The sequence below is a fragment of the Cryptomeria japonica genome, chromosome 1 (genome assembly GCF_030272615.1).
Source record: "Cryptomeria japonica chromosome 1, Sugi_1.0, whole genome shotgun sequence".
NCBI lineage: Eukaryota > Viridiplantae > Streptophyta > Pinopsida > Cupressales > Cupressaceae > Cryptomeria > Cryptomeria japonica.
Window position 1 is genome coordinate 162,564,433 of NC_081405.1, and position 21,669 is coordinate 162,586,101.

The 21,669-nt window shown below is 37.1% G+C and overlaps 1 protein-coding gene across 3 annotated transcripts in view; it reads left to right on the forward strand.

The window, feature by feature from the left end:
* The window catches only part of LOC131042645 (protein CLP1 homolog), a 109,896-nt gene that overhangs the window by 46,992 nt on the left and 41,235 nt on the right, over window positions 1-21,669 (forward strand). For all 3 annotated transcript variants that reach the window (XM_057975963.2, XM_057975961.2, XM_057975962.2), the window contains one exon: window positions 4,158-4,292. In XM_057975963.2, the coding sequence (XP_057831946.1) occupies window positions 4,158-4,292 (135 nt within the window). The remainder of the gene's footprint in view (window positions 1-4,157; window positions 4,293-21,669) is intronic.

The window sequence follows — 21,669 nt, forward strand, 5'->3', positions numbered from 1 at the left end:
GTGGAGCAGGACTGAACTCAGTGCCTCTTCAAGCACCCTCATGCCCCCCTTAATGTATCCTATGAATCTTCCTGTGGCTGGATAGCTTCATAAAATGAGCAATTAGCTTTCAGCGAAAATAACAGCAGGTCGACCCCTTTATTTCAATCCTGGGTGGCAAAAATGTTCTACAATGGTGGCAGTCAGGTTTGCTGTGCACTTCACTTCACATGATATGACTTTTCCTGGATTAGCGACTCTCTAAAATCCTCCTGGCGGCTGGTTCCGCAATTCCTATGCCACAAACACTAGAAATTTTGGTGCCACCCACACAAAGAGCTGCGACTGGTATTCAATATGCTTGAAATCTTATAACCTTCAAGTTGCTCCATAATCTTACAATGGTAGCTAGCAGATTTGGATTAATAAACTCAATAAGCTCAACCTTCACAAATTTGTTTTTGGCTTGCCAAAACATAATTTTTTTTGTACCTGCAAGTCTATGTCGCCTGGATAGATATTTCATGACAAACAATGTCCTGTTTTCCTGAACTTTTAGAACAAGCATAAACCCTGTCTAGATAAACCACAGTTGACTGGAAATAAATCTTTCATCTCCGAAGCCAAATCACCCTCAGGGTTTGGAGTTGAACACACAGTCCAAACTTCACAATAAGAGAAATAAAATGACCAAGATATTAAAATGAACTCCCTTCATTCCTCTTTTATAACTTCCGAGAGAACTTTTGAGAAGTTTTATTTTAAATTCACCTTTATTAAAATAATAATGTTTTTGGCCTACATAAAGTCAATTAATATTATTTATGCATTTTAACTTAAGTAACTTTATAAAAATTAATTAAATACAAGTCACTCACAACCTTAATTTAATTAAATAAATTATTTCCTTTTTAATTCTTCGAATTAGTTTTGGAATACTTCGGACCACTGAGAGGGGGTGGTGAATCAGTGGTCAATAAAACTTAAACAAATGCTCAAGAACAATAGCACTAAGGAACATAGCATTCTATAAAACAAACAGCAATAAGGCATATAACAATCCACTGATTATAAGAACCATAGAAGCACATCACATGACACAGATATTTGAGTGGAAAACCGTAAAAACCACTATGAAAGTAAATTATATTATGCCTCACTGGCCGAAACCTTTCTGGTTACAAAATGCCTCACTGGCAACCTCACTGGTTACGAAATGCCTCACTGGCAACCTCACTGGCTATATTCAGGGCACCAACCCTAGGAGCACCAACACCTTACAAGTTTAGAAGCACCAACTTCACTTGTTTGCAGGAGCACCCACTCCCTACACAATCTCAGAAGAAAAAAAAAAAACATTACAGAGAGTTGCTCTGTTTCAATTCAAATCACTCATCACAAACCGAACTTTGCAATTGTACACACAACAATGCAATACACTGATCACTTTGTCTGCAACATTATACATTTCCAATAATATGTTGCTTCAATCCTCCATTATGTGTCCGCTGAAAACAAACTCTGCCAAACTTCTAACCATTCGATTGAGAGTTTTTCTTTTGTCATATATAACAGAGAGTAAGAAATCCATCTTTAACTTTTCTATCACATCATCACTCGTCCAGCCAACTTCTTCATATTTAAGATCTTCAAAAGCTTCGAGTAGTTCTTGCCACAGGAATTATCCATTGAAGTTTGTAAACTGACCATTATCCCCGCGTATTCGAAAGAGTGATTAACGGCCACAAACGTAGGTTTTGAAGTCATTGTCATGTTATTAATATTATTAATTGGTGATATGCTGTTTAGTAAACTTATTAAAGTTCCTGTTGTTGTTAAGTGTTTTATTGAAGTTTTCTGTTACTGGTTCCTGTCAGCTGTCATTATCTTGTCACAGTAACTAAATACACACATAGTCACTGAACCCTTCTACTTTTTCAGCATCAGAACTTCAAGGAAACATATCACAGATACAAACAATGCACTTGGTCATTCATCGAATCTATTTGCAAACAATATACAAAGTTCCTGTTGCTGTTGTATACTCCCAACCATCTATTCCTGTTGCACATTGTTCTTCTCCTATCGCCATGATGATAGGAAGCAAAACTTTCACTGCAGACATCCAAAGCTTAGTGCTTGACATCAATGATAAACATAATGCACACAATTAGCCTATGGGAATAAAATAGGTTGATGAAACTCTCCCAAACGCCTAAGTCAAAGAAGGGGATATTACAATTTTTGACAACGAAAGCCATGCTGATACTTCATATCATGTCTTATGTTATATAGTTTTAAAAAGATGCTTCAAGAAGAAATGCATGTCTGGAAGGAAAACATTTGAAAGCTTCCAAAATCAGACAAGTACAAAACTAATAAACAATATTCTATTCTACTCTTTTTAGGAAATGTTATTCCAGATCTATAGACTAAGCCTTATCAGTGGTTAAGCTATGTTCTTTATTTGCAATAGTATTGTTATATATAATATATCATTAGATTACTCGTGTATTATAATTTTTAACTGTCAAATTTAGATAGTAGGTGGTTTTCTGTATCCAAATTGGTTACATCTTAGAGTAGTTTTCTGATCATGTTTATGGATTACTCATCAATTGATTCCAACAGTTAATAGCTATGTCTGAGTCCTTTTGCTAGTGGACATAAACTTAGAAAAACTAAAATAAATAATTAGGGTAAGCAAAATTGTATGGATCAATTTTTCTGTGTTCTAACAGACAAAATTAGGAGTATGCAAAAATATAAATATTTAAATTATCTCTATACCAACAGACGAACATTCTTTTTCAGTATATGTATTTTTTGTGTTCCTGTGACCATTTCAAATGGAGTTGCCTTTTTCATGTTTCTGTGAGTATTTTAACAGGAATTGCTTCACATGTACATAAATATCCTCAACTGTAATCATTTTCTAAGTTCTTATATGCTGAAATTCTTATCCATCTGTCATTGGTATATTCGTGATTGAAACGATCAATTGATTCAATTGTATTATATAACCTTGTTGGCTTTGAAATTCTCTATGGGGTTATCTATTTGATGATTGTAATTAGGGATGGCGGATTCCAATTGCCTTGGGCAACATTGGAATCTGCCCAAGGGGCCAGCCCCTTATCCAACGTGTAGGGCTGGGCCCTATACCTCACAGCACCTCATAAAAACCCCACGCTACTCCACGCCACATGCAAGTTAACGTGTCAAACATGAATAGGGCCAACCCTATCTATAAGGCAATTCGATAAAAGGGAAATTAATAAATAAAGGTTAATTATAAAAGCAAGGCCGACTTAACTAAAACAACCTTGCTCCACATATAAATGAATGTTAACTTCACATTCATTATTCACTTACATATCTCTCCATGCGAAATATACATCTGCAAAATGTGAAGGTTGAAGTAGCGATCACATCTATACATCGGTATCCTACAGCAAAGCATCTCTGTGTTCAGCAAATCATCATTAGAAGTCAGCAAACCTTAGTAGATGCACAGCGAATTCCCTTGAAGGCACAGCAAACTCACTTGAGGGACTGTGAACTGGTTTAAAGGTGCAGCGAACATCATCCAAGTGACAGCAAGCATCATCTATGTGACAGTGAGCTAATCTTGAAGACTGCAACCTCAAATCTGCCATACTTCTTGTGACAGCAACATCTGTACCCCAGATAAGTGTGTAATCATCATATGAATATAATCCATAATCAGATCAGAGGATCTTTTCTGGCTGGGTTTTTCTTCCTAGGAGGTTTTCCCAGGGTAATCATGTCTTGTTCTTATCTATTTCTCTTTCTTTGCTATGCCTAAATCTGGAAAACTATAAATCTCTCATCTAATTAATTTAGTTAGAAACAAAATTCTGGTTTTCTGAGTTTATATTAATCTGAAAGTGTTAAAATCAACACTATTTACCTGTATTCAGTAAATCTACTCCATATCTTGTTTGATATGTTATGATTCATTGTGTTTGGAATGACCAATAAGAAGGCAACAGTGTGCTTCTGCTACAAATGACTGAATAACTTCTCAGAAGTGTTGTATTTCTATGTTTTTCTTGGCTTCAAGTGCAAATGCTGTATTAAATTTTCTTTTCTTTCAATGTTAAAAGTATTTATTTATTTTTTTTCTGTATTTCTGGATGAAATTATTTCCGCAGGAAAAACTTTATAGCATGCTGAAAGATATGCTGAATGGAAAACCCAATATAGACATTGTCAAGCTCCACAAATCAGGGGGAGTAGTTTCAAGGAGTCCTAAGTATCGCAGTCGAATGCGGGAGTTCAGGACACGGGTAAGAGAATATGAGTGCATATAAATAAGAACTTTTAAAACTTAATTTTATAATTCTTTTATTCTGCATTGCTAGAATTTTCTCCGAGGGAAATTGGCCAGTGCCAAAGCTGTGTTCCATATACATGATAATATCAACTCATTGTTTTTATTACAACTATTTTTATTGCCATGTATTTTCACAAAAAATTGCAGGTATTATGTTGCTAATATATTGGGATATGTTCTATTAAATAATTGAAGATACTTTGCATTTAAGTGAACCTTGTCATATGCGCTTTTTTTACATGCTATCCCTCAGAATTGTTCAGGGTCTTTACCATAGAAACAATCATCTTTCTCAGGAATATCTTGGAAAACCAAAAGAGAGTTCAATTTCTTGGTATAATATTGTGAAAATGTCAAGAATCCAAAAGAAGCAGAAAAAAGAGAGAAATAACTAATTTTTTATATAATATAAAAATTTATAATAAATGCATTATTTAATAAATTTAAAAAAATATTTTTTGGTATGAAATTGTAAATAAAACAAAAAAATAAAAAATAAAAAATTATAATATAAAAATTAATTAGGGGAAGAGCACCTATTACTGCCCCGTTTCAATTACCATTCACCTAACCCAACCCCCTCAATTACCAACTTTAAAGAAGCCAAAAGATATTAAAATAATAACTAAAAGTCCATTAATAAATTTCACATGTACCAATAGCTGCCCACTTTACCTCTAGTAGTTAGATTTTTTGGACTTTGATTGGAGGAGTTGTGCAATTTTATTGGTACCCATAGTGCATGACTACTGGGACATATGTGCATAAGTATTGGCCCTTTTGAGGTGGTTGTAGTGCATGGTTATTTGGGCATCTTTAAGTAGGTATCAGGTGACACTTTGAAATGACCACTTTTTGACCCTTGCACACATAATGGATCCCACAGCGTGCATCATTACTACTTAGAAGCCAAAATAATAGCTATAAGCAGTTAAGTCACATACGGAGACAACCAAAAAATAATAATTGAAATCTGATGTACCGTTTAGGATTTGTGGGTGCATGAAGTTAGCTATAATGGCTACTGGTATGCTTCCCCTAGTCCACTAAAAAACAGGAAAACAAAAAAATTTAAAATAAATACATTATTTAATAAATTTTATTTATTTTTACATTTGTATATATAATTATAAAAATATATTTGATATTAAAATTTAAAATAAATACATTATTTAATAAATTTTATTTATTTTTACATTTGTATATATAATTATAAAAAATAAATTACAAATTAAAGATGACTTGGAAAACCTGAATAAAAAAAAAAATTGTGTTATAAATTTATAAACTGTAAAATTACAATGAAAAAATCATTTTTAAAATTAATATATTGTTATACGACAATTGTAAATAAAAAATAAAAAATTAGTTTACACAAAAACAACTCAATTTTTATTTTTCAAATAATGGAGGCACTTGGAGCAGATATCGTGTGAACAAGAAAAAAAGCCCCAACTAGAAACTAAATCAGAAATACTGGAAAATTTGATTGCCGTTAAAACTTTCATGTGCTTGTTAACAAAGGAGGCACCTGGAACAGATGTTGTTGGAACAGGGAAAAACACCCTAATCAGAAATCACAATCAGAAATGCTGTAGAAAATTTGATTGCTGTTCAAAATTTCACATGCTTGGTATAGGATAATTCATGGAAGTTCTTAAAGACTAGGTCGCTGAATCAGGTATGGGAGCAGGGACGGGTACGTGGGTATGAAACGCCAGTATGGCAGAATTTTTTTGGGGTTTGGGTACGTTTTCGGTACGGTCATACAAAAATGATATATATTTATATTTACACACATACATACACACATACATACATACATACAGACATGTATGTACATGTAGCTAAAAAATGGAATTTAGTTTGTCATATACCATTACATATGCTAAACAAAACCATTACAAATTTCAAATTTGGAAACATAACATACTAATTTAAATTCAGCTTTCAATATCAAAAAGTTCAAACTAGAATCTCATGATAGATAAGTTCTAAGTTTACTAATCAGCATTGTAGGTCTTAAGAATATCATAAAGATCAAACTAGAATCACTAAACGTTTCAGCATCTAAAAAGACGTACCCTGAACGTACCCACAGGAGATTCGTTTCAGAATCCAATTCTCGTACGTTTCGTACCCGGAATCGCCCAAAAAATCCCAAGATTCAGCAACTTAGCTTAAAGATGTTGAAATTGCAAAAAAAAAGCAAATGCAGAATAACCAGGCAGAAATTGCAAACTGCACAGAAAAATCAGTCAAAATTGCAAACTACGCAGAGAAAACCCTAAACAAAAATGGGATATTTAAAAAAATTGAAAAAAATAGTACAAATTTTAGCAAAATATCAGTTTTGAAAACAAATATTATGATTGGCAGGTTTCTGGTCCTAAATTCCTAATGATGCACAATTTAAAAAAAAAATCAGGCACAAGGGCAGGAAACGAGATAGCCTGATATATCATCAGATTTTTCCATGATATGGTTCTATGGTCTTTACAATTCATTTTCTGTATAGAGTATCCCTTCAAGCATTGTCAGGAGAGGCTATGCACTTTGGTGAATTGACATCAAAATATGAAATTTGGGCTAAAAACGTATGTTGACAGATTGTATTTGGGATTTAGATTTGCTGTACTAAAAATGACCAAGATGTGCACAAAATGAACAAAATTGAATATAGAATTGAGAACACAATTGATAATTCATAATGCAATGTCACTTGTCAAATCATAAATGTTAAACATAATTTAAAATGGTTTAGATCATAGTAGCACTCGGCAAGCCAAAAGTACAAATGAAATTCAATCACTTGGTATTAATTGAAAAAGCATAGGGAAAAATCACCGCTTTTTGTCTAGTACAAGCCCAATTCTTTTTTTTTTTTTTTTTTGGCTTTTTAAAACCAAAGTGGAGATTTACAAGCGATAGTCCCTGAACAAGGTCAAGGGAAATGGTCCTTGTGGGATTATTTTTGCCATATAAAATAATATGTAAAAATCATATTAAAATCATATTATATTACATTGATATTAAAATGATATTATATTATCAATTTACATTTTATATCTTGAATGATGTTATTTTATTAACAATGTATATTAATTTACATTCTTATATATAGAATAATGCTGTTGTATTAACAATGTAAATTAATTTGCATTTTTATATTGAATGATGTTAACAATATAATTTATATTAAAATAATGCCATTGCATTAAAATATATATTCTATTTGCTGACCGATTTCCCCAAGGCCCTATAACCATTCATATGAAATGGAGGTTTGCTATCAATTAATTACGTACTCCAAATAAGTTTATGGAGGGTCCCACCGGATGAGAGGGTAGTGACCCTTCAAAAAGAGGTGCTACCAAGAAGGAAGAATCGTGGCTTTTCACCACGATGGGGTAGGATAAATACCCCCGTGCCAATTTGGAGACAGCAGAAAAAGAGAAAATAAAATCTGGGAAAAGGATAAGGAGAATCAGGTCTGCCAGCCAATAAAGAAAAGAGTAATCAGAGCAGTGACAGGTAAGAATACTTTGACTCTCTGACTTAATATTAAACAGGTCAGCCAGTATTTTATATATATAAGAAAATCCAAACTGTGCATCAATAAATATGAATTAAAACGGATGTTCTTAACACAGATTAATGACAATTAATTTAATGAAAATTGATAGACAAATTATATATATTTTTATTCAAGTAGCATAAAAAGTCCAGTATGGTGAAACATAACATATATATACTTACATAATCGGAGGCACACATGATACAATCAAAGTCGTGTTGCATAATTTACTGAAATGCTGTCAATTCATATAATAATATGGGAAATAATAAATTATTTAATTGAACACTGTGAATAGATAATTTTGATGCAAAGTGATGCTCAGAAAATATGAATGGTAATCCAATAAAAGGCACTAATGTAATATTGTAACATGATAACCATGTCAGATATAATTGATTAGCATAATGAGATAAATTGAATAAATATAAGTTCACCGGAGAATCACAAATGATTCATTGAAAAGGAGGGGCTCTCTCTTAAGTACGTCACTCCATAGTGGATGCCTAACACCTGCCACATGGAGCCAAGAGGGGTGAAGCATCTGCTCTTGGGCTTAGGAGAGAGGATGGTTGTGATGAGGGGGAATGGCGATAGAACACCTCGATGGGTACGCCACTCCATGATGGATGCTTAACACCTGCCAAATGGATCCAAGGGGGATATGGTATTCTGCTCTTGGGCCTAGGAGGGATGGTTTCTTGGACACCCTATCCAAATAATGGACTAAAGGAATTGATTAGTAACTGATTTACAAACTGACTTTATATAATAATCCAATCTCATCTAGGAAATACAATAATCTGATTATATACCACAATTATAATTCTAACAGTCATTAACATAGCAGATTTGAATCAATTAATATAATTCATATTTCAATTTTAAGTATTATTTCATATATGTTCTCTAATTTTGTGATAGGAAAACAATTTACAAAGGTACACCTGTAAAACCCAATTACCGATTAATAGATTTGGCCAAATTTAGGTTAAATAATTGCAACTTATTTAATATTGTTGGTGTTGGAAATAATCCACACTCAGACCGATGATGGATTTGTCCAAGAGGGGTCAGTAGCTCAATGGTAGAGCACTCCAGCAGCGTATTGAAGGTCCTAGGTTCGATTCCTAGCTGGTCCATGTCTCAACATGGTATCAGAGCCAGGTCCAGGCTAGGAGCCCCAAGCACACGAGAGGTGTGGCTTAAGGGGGGGTGTTGGTGTTGGTGTTGGAAATAAGCCACACCCGGACCGATGATGGACTGGTCTAAGAGGGGCCAGTAGCTCAGTGGTAGAGCACTCTAGCAGCGTATGGAAGATCCTAGGTTCGAGTCCTAGCTGGTCCATGTCTCAACATGGTATCAGAGTGGGTTCCTTCTATAGAGCCTAACCGCTTGAAGGTAGATCCTGTGCTTTTGAAGGAGTTCAATCAAAGTAATTTGCAGACTGAGAAATCTAAGTGCAGACAAAAGTCAATTACCGAGCCTCTCAACTCAGTCATGAGCATCGCATATGCTCTGTAGCGAGTAATGACCGTTGAGGTGCCGATGATCGCCATAGATTTGTCGTTAGTGCTCAATGACAGATTCAGTCCGATGCCTTGGCGTTGAAAGTTGCCAAGCCTAGGATCGAAATGCTGACGGTAAGTGTAGTCGCTATGGACATCTTTGTCCGTTTTAACATTCTATATTCAAATTCTTCATCCTTGGCGTTGAAAGTTGCCAAGCCTAGTATCGAAATGCTGATGGTAAGTGGAGTCACTATGGACATATCTGTCCGTTTTAACATTCTATATTCGAATTCTTCATTCGGGGAGGAGAACATGTTGTGGAGGATTCTCTCCGGCGATCGTAACAATATATGATTGCAAAATGAAAGAACTACAACATAGTATCAAAGCGGGTACGAAACCTGGAAAAAAAGGCCCTGATAAAGTAGTCAACATAAATATGAAGGCAGGTCTGGATGTCGAGTTCCGCATTGTACGTCACAAGAAATACAAAACAGAATTAAGCGGTAACAAAATAAAATAAAAATTAAGATACTAATAGCACAGATAGTTATGAAAGAACCTTTGCACAGTAATCATCGGGTTGAATTGGAAAGAAATCAAAGTCACCACAGTAATATGAAGGAGTCGATGTCTATTAAGGTGAATGCCTAAATTAAATATGAGCAACGATTCTATACTACACTCAACAGATTTATTATGGCAGCGAATATATAAATGAAAGTAGAAATATTATCTTAAAGTCAATTTGCAGCAATAAATTTATAAGATAGAACAGTTTTGTTGGTATCAGAGCCAGGTCCAGGCTAGGAGCCCCAAGCACACGAGAGGTGTGGCTTAAGAGGGGGTGTTGGTGTTGGAAATAAGCCACACCTGGACCGACGATGGACTGGTCCAAGAGGGGTAAGTAGCTCAGTGGTAGAGCACTCCAGCAACGTATGGAAGGTCCTAAGTTTGATTCCTAGCTGGTCCATGTCTCAACAAATATTAGTGCAAAAACAGATCATTAACTATTAATTATCATTCAACAATCAATATTATCATAGAGTGATAATTAACACCTTGAAGGGAAGGTTAATTGAATCTTTAAAAGATGGTTATCACACTATAAGGAAGCATTGCCAAACAAGAGGTTGTCTATCGCTGTCCAAAGAAGATACCACATGGAACTAATGCAAAATATTGTCGATCGCTGTCCAAGGAGGGATCATCATGAGCAACCATTAGCTAAGCAACACACAATATAAGTTAATAGAGAAGAGGCACGATTCGGCAATTGGATGCAATGATGTTGAGACACAACTTCTCGTATCATGCCCACTTGAAAGGTATTAGAAGAGGTTCGTGGTTCATCCAAAAGGCATAAAAAAACTAGTATTTTCTTAATTATTCTATCCCAGATCTAAGCGCTCAAGGAACCCATGATCTGCCTAGCACGTGGGAGGTTCGCTACCACCAATTACACGGTTTTGGACTCCTGATAAAAGAGTTAATCAAACAAGAATAGTGTTAGGTGAATTGCTCGATTAGAAAGCAATAATACTGGAAGAACAATCAGTTTCAGGGCCCCATTCTTTATACACCATTCATATCCATACATTCGCATGATCACACGCAAGTGAATCAGAGACAATGATCAGATCATTACTAGGATCGGGTCCCCTATATTTCTTACATATTTAGCAAAATCTACAAACATTTCATTGTGTAATCACCCTGCAGATCAGATCTCAGACGTATTCATATTAAGTCATTATTACATTGGTACAATAATCCTTAGCAACTTATGCTTGATTAATAGTAGATAAGAACTTGTTCGCACATTCAAGAAGAATCATTGCTAAACTGAAGTTGTATGAATTGTTCTTACTCCTATCGTTCCAATCAAGGTCCTAGTATAATAACTACAATCACCTCTTGATAGCATTACTTAACCAATCATTGACAAAAATTATTAGGAAGCCTACTAGAGACATTACAAGTGGTATCAGAGCATGTTCCTGCCAGCTTGAGGATAGATAGCTAATGCAACCTAGTCAGTGAGTAGTTAGGGCTCTAGAAATGGAAAAAAGGAAAGGTGCAAATCAACACTAAGGACTCACAAATGGAGTATGAATTGAGAGATTACATGGAGAGGAATGAGGAAACAACCGGAGAATTATTTCAAGCCATCCAAAACATAAATAATACTCTTAACCAAAGGGATGAGAGAGAAGATGGCCACAACCAATCAGATGACAACCATGAAACTACAACAGGGTCAAAATCAAGCACAAACAGACCTATTTTTTTTAATCTAGGGACAGATCACCAAGAGGAAATAGGTAAGTTTGTAATCCTAACATGAGGGAACTTGCCATAGAGTATGCAGGACTTGACCCCAAAGTTAAAAGAAGCATTCCTTTTGCAGCCTATTGTGAAAATCAAAACCTACAACACAAATTAGGAAAATTAAGCATCCCTAGTTTTGATGGGACAGGTAAACTCTCAGCCCATGCTTGGATTAAAAAATTAGAGACATACTTGACCCTTAGCTCAATGTTAGAAGAAGAGGCTATCACATTTGACATTCTACACCTAGGAGGAGTCGCCCATGATTGGTGGCACCATGGATTGATCACTCAAGATCACAAGAACATAAAAACTTATGATGCATTTAAAAAAAGAATAATAGAAAGATATGAACAAAAGCACCCCCTAAGGCACTTTAGGGAGCTAATAAGGATAAGACAAAGAGGATCACTTTAAGAGTACATAGCAGAATTTCAAAGGTTAGCAGTGATGGTACCCAAGATATTCAAGGATAAGCTCATCTACCTATTTGTGGAAGGATTATCAGACATTACTCACGAAGTAGTAAGTGCCTTGGATCCTACTATACTACAAAAAGCGATTCTTAAGCCCACAAGGCTTGACTCTGCGCAAACAAAGGAAAGAAGTCACCATAAGAGAATACCACCAAAAGATAGTCATTTTATTGAGGATGAATGCAAGAAACCATATCTTTCTTATAATGATCAAGAAGAATTAAAATGGAAAGGCCTTTGCTTTGATTGCAAGAAGGAATGGAGAAAGGGACACATTTGTAAGCAAGATGAAATCAGCAAGGAAAAGGTGTGCTACAAATGCCAAAACGAATGGAGACATGGGAACATTTGTCATTCACAAAACCTTAAGCAAAACAACACCTAAAAAGAACACAAGGAAGAACTCCAAAACTGAACTTTCCAATCTACATAAACAAGCAAAATGCACATACAATCTTTCCTTCACAATGACAATAAAATGCAATATGCAAGGAAGGAATGCTACCAACCTTAATCCTCCAATGGAATGAAGAAAAGTTGAAAGCGAGCTGCCCAATCCACTATTCTTTTCTTTCTAAAGCTTAGAAATGCAACACCAAAACCAAAATTTCCAACAAGTATTCCAAGTCTCCAAAAATGGAGAGTGGGTGATCAAAATCCTAAGTTTGAATCCCTTCCCTAAGTTGAATTTCGTCCATCTTGGAAAACTCAACTTTTGAGGTGACTTGACAGTCACATGTGAGTGGTCACATGGTTAAAATTGACCTTTACCTATAGATATAACATATGGACTTAAAAAAAATACGCAACCTAACCTTAGGAGTTAGTTTGACCCTCTAGAAACTCACCTAAAGTTTACCTACGGGTCAAACTTGAGTTGATCTTTCTAATGACTCTCTATCCAAGACTCTTTTGGGACCACACTAAGATATTTTGAAAAAAGCATTGGTTATACAAATTCCCTCCAAGGGACATGTCACTGCCAATTCACTACACAACACAAATGTCAAGTGACATCATAAAAATACACAATACTTAAATAGTCATGGCAATGTCCCTTTTTGGAATTAACAAATTTAACATATTCAATTTAAACACACATTTACAAATAAAACACATTACACACGAGGTGTTGTCTCTCCAAATAGACAACCCTTGGCTTCACAAACGCACATAGGTTTAGCTTGATTCTCTGAATAGTTTCCAGGGGCACATGGATTAGTTTTCCTGCACAACTCACTTTCCACATTAATAATCTCAAATAATCACATGCAGTATTAATATATGAAAATGATACAATTCAGACACTTTGCATACAATTTTAATCATAACAGTCAAATTACCGAATATCCAATAAAATCCACATGAAATAATTTACTTAAATAAAGTACTGCAAATCAGATATAAATGACATACACCATCTCAATGTTATCCAATCACTGGATCATATAGAATCTATATCCATAATGTATCAAAATAAAGTATCAATAATAGGTCCAACATGAAAAATAACTGCGATGATTTGACGGCTCGGGGTAGGGCCTCACACCCTCCCCCTCTAGGCATGAACTTACTCTTTGAGTTCATAAAAAAGATGGGGGTACTGAGATCTCATCCGTGGTGCATCCTCCCGTGATGCCGTAACCTCGTCATAACAATCCCATTGGACCCTAACCTGGTCCGGCGAGCCAAAATGCGAATGGGCTCCAAAGTGAACTGCCCGTCCGACTCCACCTGCAAGGCATCCCAATCTAGAATATGAGACTCATCATAAATATATTTCCTCAGTACTGACACATGAAACACATCATGGATGCGTGACAGGCTAGGTGGCAAAGCTAGACGATATGCAGCTGGTCCTATCCTCTCAAGGATCTCAAATGGTCCAACAAAGCGAGGTGCGAGCTTAGATCCCTTTCCATAAAAGATTGGACTCTTATGCGGTTGCACTCTCAAGAAGACTCTGTCGCCAACCATGAAGCTACGATATATCCTTTTCGCATCTGCATACTTCTTCTGTCTATCATGTGCCTCTCTAAGGCGCTGTCTAATCAAATCCTCAATGCGGTCTCAACTCAAAGTTGTCCTACAAGGTCTGTCATACAAAGCCTGATAAGGTGGCATCCCTAAAGAAGTGTGATGCTCATTATTATAGACAAACTCTACCAAAGGAAGGTACTCTTCTCATCTGGTTTGATGATTCATGACGTACATACGGAGCATATCTTCTAACACCTGGCTCACCCTCTTTGTCTGTCCATCCGTTTTTCAGATGATGGGCTGTGCTAAAGTTGAGTTTGGTACCCATTGTTGCCTGCAATGCCTTGCAAAAGGAAGAAGTGAAGAGGGAATCTCTGTTTGGAATAATCTTGCATGGAACACCATGAAGTTTGACAATATCTCGCAAGAATACCTGTGCCATTGTTGGTGTTGTGAAGGTAGTCCGAACTGGTGAGTAGTGGGCCACTTTGGTCAACTTGTCAATTGTCACCATGATGGCATCATGACGATGTGATGACATAGGAAGACCAATGACGAAATCTATCGATAGAGTATCCCACTTCCACTCTAGTATCGTATGAGACTAGAGCAACCCACCTGGATGGCGGTGCTCCGCTTTGACTCTTTGGCACTCAAGGCATCGGGCTACTAGTACAGTAATGAGTTGCCGCATACTTGGCCAATGATATAATTGTCTGAAATCCGCATTCATCTTCTTAACTCCGGGATGTGCTGCATAAGGAGCTCTATGAGCCTCTATCACAATGAAACCACACAACCTTCCAGAAGAAGGTACATAGATGCGCCCTCTATGGCGTAGTAGTCCATCAGACTCCAATGAATAGTTTGCATACTTCCCTTCTAGGGTCTCCTGAGATTGCACTACCTAACATACCTCTAAATACCACTCATCCTTAGGCAAATGCTGCAATATGCGATCTCTCAAATCTGTGTCTATAGACATAGAGCATATCTCATGACATCTCCTACTCAAGGCATCGACAACTACGTTTTCTTTCCCTTTGATGTAGTGAACATCAAAACCATACTCACATAAAAACTCCATCCATCTTCTCTGACAAGCATTAAGATTAGGCTGAGTAAATATGTACTGGAAGCTCTGATGATTTGAATTAAGCCCAGAATGATGACCCAAAAGAAAGTGTCTTCACCTCACAAGTGCGTGCACCACTGCTGCAAGCTCAAGGTCATGAGTAGAGTAGTTAAGCTCGCGAGTCTTAAGTTTCCTAGACTCATATGCTATAGCTCGACCATCCTGCATAAGGACTGCTCCTAAACCATCCAAGGAAGCATCTGCACGTACTATGAAATTGGCTAAGGGATCTGACACAACAAGAATAGGTGCACTAGTAAGTGCGTTTTTGAATTCTTGAAAGGCCCTCTCACACTTTTGTGTGCACTTGAATTTCTTTCCCTTTCGCTGAAAAGATGTAATAGGATGTGCAACCCTAGAGAACCCCTCAACGAAGCGTCTGTAATAACCTATTGGACCCATGAAACTCTTGACTTCTGTCACACTAGTTGGCGCTGGCCAATCCATAATAGCTCTAATCTTCGATGGGTCAATTGAGATCCCATCACCGGATATGACATGTCCTAGATATCTGACCTCCGATCTAAAGAATGCACACATCGACAAACTGCCATACAACTAAATATCTCTCAAACACTACAATACTTGTCTCAAGTACTCCTTGTGCTCCTTATTCTAAGAATATATCAATATGTCGTCAAGGAACAAAATCACAAATCTGTCAAGGAAAGTGCAGAATACCCCATTCACGAGACTCGTGAACACAGCTGGAGCATTCGTAAGACCAAATGGAACCATGGTGAGCTCATAGTGGCCATACCTAGTACAGAAAGCGGTCTTGTGGATATTGTTCTCTACTATTCTCAACTGATGGTACCTTGACTTCAGATCTATCTTAGAAAATACTTTGGCACTCTGAAGGTGATCAAATAAGTTGTCGATCCTGGGCAAAGGGTATCGGTTCTTGATGGTCACTTTGTTCAACTGTCGGTAATCCATACATAACCGAAGGGATCCGTCCTCCTTTACGAAGGTGATTGGTGCGTCCCAAGGGGAGACGCTAGGACGAATGTGACCTTTCTCTAAAAGTTCCTCAAGCTGTATCTTGAGCTCATTAAGCTCATTAGTGGTCATCCTATATGGTGCTCTCGAAACTGGCTCAGCTCCTGGTACAAGATCTATGTGAACGTCAATCTCTCTACGAGGTGGCATACAAGGTAGCTCGGAAGGAAACACGTCTGCAAATCCCTGAAGGATAGGATGATTGTTAAGTGTGTTGGCATTTTTGGATTGTTGGTATTTTGCATGTAGATTGCATTAATGATATGTTGTCATTGATGTCAATTGAACCGGTGAATGGTATTCATGATATTGTTGATGTTATTGTTGTTATTGCTATTGTCTTGTAACCGATATGATAAACTTTGTGGAAGATGTTGTAAAGCGGTATATGGTAGTTTATAAGTTGAACCGGTGTAAAGGGTTAAACCTTTCTATGTGTTGTAAACCGATAAACCCTATCAGTTGTTTTTTGGTAAACCCTAACCGATCAAGTTTGTTGGTTTATGATCTGATGTTGAGCGGTAATGATGGAGACACGTGTGATCATTGTATGAGGATAAGTTCAAGTTATTTTGGTGCGTTTGGTTGTCTTGGAATGGAGCGAAGTAGATTGCATCAAATGCATAGCACGTGATGAGTTACAAGTCCGATGAAGCGGTGATCATGGAGCTTTCTTGAAAAATGTGAAGAGATTGTTACGATTTCTAATGGTCAAGATTGTACCGACTTGTTTGTAATATTGATGACGAGAATTAGGTTTTTGTTCTGTTACCGACCTAGTTGATTTGTATTTAAGGTCGATGAAGTTGTTTGTAAAAGAGTTGGAAAATTAGGCAAAAAACCAGTTGAGTGTGTGGTTGCCAAATCAGTGGATGGATCTGCAATTTGAGTAAAGGCAGATTGAAGCTTAAGAAGGATCTGATCAAGCAGATGTGCTATTCAGATAGATCAAGAAAACCTGTTGTTTTCTAACAATTACAATAGAATAGAAATCCCTTAACCGGGTAAGTTCTAACATGAGTGGGGAGGAAAAGGGGAGCGGTCAGGCCCAAAATTCAATTTTTTTGGGTGGGAGCACTGGTTCAGCAGCAAGACAGTATGCAGTAGGAGATTTAGGGAGTCCTTTAGAAGGGGAGAGTTCAGATGGTAAGGAACCCGATGTTCCTTTGGACTCGGGGGACCCAGGTGGGGGTCCCAGATCACGTGAGGAGTAGATAGCAGGAGGCAAGGGGAATGGTCAGGTTCAAAATTTAAATTTGGGAGGCGGTAAACCTGAAGCAGTTCTAGGACAGCAAGCGGCAAGCGGTTCAGAGGACATAGTGGAAGGAAAAGAATCTAACGGGAAGGATATCGAGAACCTGCCGAATTCAGGGGATCTAAAGGGGGGACCCAGATCGATTGGACACATTAGCAAAATGGTCCTCTTTGTTTGGGGTCAAACCTAAAGGTAAGTCGTCCTTGCCCCCGGTCAAAAATACCTTGAATGTGTCTCAGGGTAAGTTCGCCATTTCTGTTCCTGACCAAATTATAGATCATAACATTGCTCGAATGGAAAATACTTTGATTGGCAAATTTTCTGGGACGAGATCGAACATTGAGGTCGTTCGTGGGTTTGTTAAGAGGAAATGGAACTTGAAAGGCCAGGTGGATGTGGTTGCTATGAACAAAAGATGTCTGTCCTTTTCTTTCTCTTGTGAGGAGGATCGTAGAAACATCCTTTGCAACGGTACTTGGGTGATAAGCAAATATTTAATGTATATCCAGAAATGGTACCCTAATGCGGGAAGAGAAAAATTTTGTGGTGCAAGTTCCAGTTTGGATAAAGTTACCTGGACTCCCAATGGAATATTGGGAGGAAGATGTGTTTGCAGGAATAGCCAATGCCTTCGGGGAGCTTATCACCATTGATCCAATCACGACATCCAGAAGAAGACTTATTTATGCCAGAATCTGCGTAGGAGTTGGGCCCAAAACGGATATGCCAGAGGAAATAGAGATCCCTTTTGCATGCTTTCACTGTAAGAAAGTAGGGCGCTGGGCTAAAAAATGCCCAAGTAATGTGGTCAAATTTCAATCCCAAACTAAAGTATGGAAAAAGGTGGACAACTCTTTGAAAGCTTCGCATTCTGATGGTCTGGATCAGGAAAAATAGTTCCAGGTTGGAAGGACAGAGGAAGTGTTAGTCAGAGAGTTGGGAAATGAAACGAAGAAAGGAGATAATGAAAATACCACCCATCAGGAAAAGGAGCAGAATGGCAAGGATTCAGATGATGGAGAAAGAGAGTCACAAGTCAGTAGCCAAAAAGAGGAAAAGGAAAAGGATTAGATTGATCAAAACTCAGATAATAGTGAGAATAGAAATAATGGTCAAAAGAAAAAGGGAGATAATCAATCCAAAGACAATAAAGAGGAAGGAGACAATTTTAATTTAGTATCAAATTCATTTGAGTCAGATAAGGGAGCAGACTGGATCCAAGATGCACAACCTGATAACATCCTTGATCAAGAGTTGTCAGAGATCTCGTTAGCCTCTCCAGCTAAGGTAAAGTTGACTTTTCTGGAGGAAAATGAGCCAAAATGGGGAGATGAGGACGACATCAAAAAGGCATTGGGAAAGAGTGAGTCAAAGCAGGAAGAAGAAGAAGAAGAAGAAGTAATGGAGGATAAAAGAAAGATTAAGAACAAAAAAAAGAACAACAACAACAACAACAATAGTACATCAACCAGAAATACCAGAAGCAGACTTGGGGATGTGGGAGCTCAGCATACTTCTCCAGGAAGATATTCAAATGCAAAGAAGAGGACTATGGAAACAAGCAAGAACATAGCAGATGGGACTCAAAGAACCATCTTTGAGGTAGGTATTTCTAAAAAACCATGAAGATCATCTCTTGGAATATTCGAGAATTGAATAATCCTCACAAACATGATTTAATAAAAAGTGTGATTAGAGACAAAAACCCAGATATTTTTCTGATTCAAGAAACCAAAATGTCAAAGGAAAAGGTAGAAGGATTGAAAATGTTTAGTAATGGAAGAGTTAGCGGTGGTAGTTCAGAAGGAGCCTCAGGAGGTATTGTTACTTTCTGGAATAAAAACACTGTAGAGGGAGAAGTGCTGATTTAGGACAACAATCTTGCTTGTATTAGATATAAGCATTTGAAAGAAAGCACCTCATGGGTCTTCACTAGTGTGTATGCTCCTAACACTAAGATTGACAGAAGTGATTTTTGGAAAAAATTAACCTTGTTAAGAAGTAGGTTTGTTGAAGATAGGTGGATGATTATGGGGGACTTCAATACCCCTTTGAAAGAAAATGAGAAAAAGGGAGGGAGCCAAACCAATCTGGACAGTAGATTGGATTTAATGGACTTCATCAATAATAATGCTCTCCATGACTTGGATTTGCAAGGAGTTAAATACACCTGGACTAATAGAAGGAGCGGTGAGGACTTAATTCAGGCCAGACTTGATAGAGCTCTTATCTCTCTAGATTGGTTTAATCTTTACTTTTGTTCTTTATCTGCTCACATAAGGGTAGGATTGGATCACTATCCTATATCCTTCATAGCTGAGGCTAAGAATAGAAGAAGACACTTCCCTTATAGATTTGAAAGAATGTGGACTAAACACCCGGATATGGAAAGCAAAATCAAGGAACGGTGGCAGGTCAGAATTGAAGATAATGCTATGTATAAAGTGGTCAAAAAGTTGAAGTTTGTGAAAGAAAATGTTAAAAGGTGGAATAAGGAATGCTTCGGGAACATTTTTGCTTCGAAAGCCACTATTCTTTCAGATCTAAAAGATATTCAGGATGAGATTCAGAATAATGGATATACTAATACTTCAAAAGATGCTGAAGATGGAATTCTTATGAGATATCATGATATAATAGCAAAAGAAGAGACTTTCTGGAAACAAAGGTCAAGAAATGTTTGGTTGAAGGAAGGGGACAAAAACACTAAATACTTTCATATGTCCATTTTAAAACATAAGGCCATCAATAGGATATCACAGATTAAGGTTAATGGTAGAATTGTTGAAGAGGAAGAATCTATGAGAAAGGTTGCCATGGAGCAATTGCAAAAGAACCTTATGGACTATATTCCAACTATCCTGGAGGCTGATCAGAACTCTTACCTGACTGCTATCCCTTCCAATGATGAGATTCTAAAAGCTGTCAACTCCTTTGAAGGTAACAAGGCGCCGGGCCCGGATGGTTTTCCTATGCTTTTTTCTTCAAATGTATTGGCATATTGTTGGAGATGATGTTTCCAGAGCTATGAAAGAGTTTTTTGGTGCTAGAAGAATTTTGAAAGAGATAAATGGCACTTTTATTGCTCTTATCTCCAAAAAGATGGGAGCCAATGCCATGGATCTATTCAGACCTATAAGCCTTTGCAACTCTCTATACAAGATCATCTCTAAGGTTCTGACCTCTAGAATCCTGAAGCTGCTTCCTTCTATCATTTCTCCTCAGCAAAGTGGTTTTGTCCCTGGAAAACAAATCTTGGATTCGATAATTTCGGTCCATAAAAACATTCATTCTTTGTCTAGTGCTAAAAAAGAAGGCTTTCTTCTGAAGCTTGATTGATCCAAAGCCTATGATAGAGTGGACTGGGATTTAATGATGAAAGTTCTTTCGACTTTTGGTTTTTTTTCTAGAAGTATTAGTCTTATTAGGCAATTAGTCTCTTCGGCTTATTTTTCTGTCTTAATTAATGGGTCTCCTTCCCCTTTTTTCAAGTCCTCAAGGGGACTCAGACAGGGAGATCCTCTATCTTCGGTTATTTTTATTATCATGGTGGAATGTCTAGGGAGATGCATTGGAAAGCTGGTTGAGAAGGGGGAGTTTTGTGGATTGAAACCATCTTCAGCGGATCAAGTATGCTCCCATCAACAGTTTGTGGATGATTCTATAATTATGGGGAAGGCTTTAGTGCAGGATTCAAGGAGTTTAAAGAAAGCATTGGACAGTTATGGGTCAGCTACTGGGCAACTTATTAATTGGTCCAAAAGTTTTGTTTACTTCATCAATACTCCGGAGAGAAGAAAGATAAAAATAAGCGACATTTTGGGGTGTCAATTGGGGAGTCTTCCTGCTTCCTATTTGGGGCTCCCCTTATGCCAAGATCCTCCTGATACTTTCTGGGGAGCTTTGGTGGACAAATTCCATAAGAAGTTAGCAGGTTGGAAGGGTTTTCTTCTTAGCCAAGCTGGTAAGGTTCAGCTGTTGAAATCAACTCTTCAAAGTATCCCTCTTTATGCCATTAGCCTTTTCAGAATTCTTGCCAAGTTTGCGGAGGCTATTGAAAAAA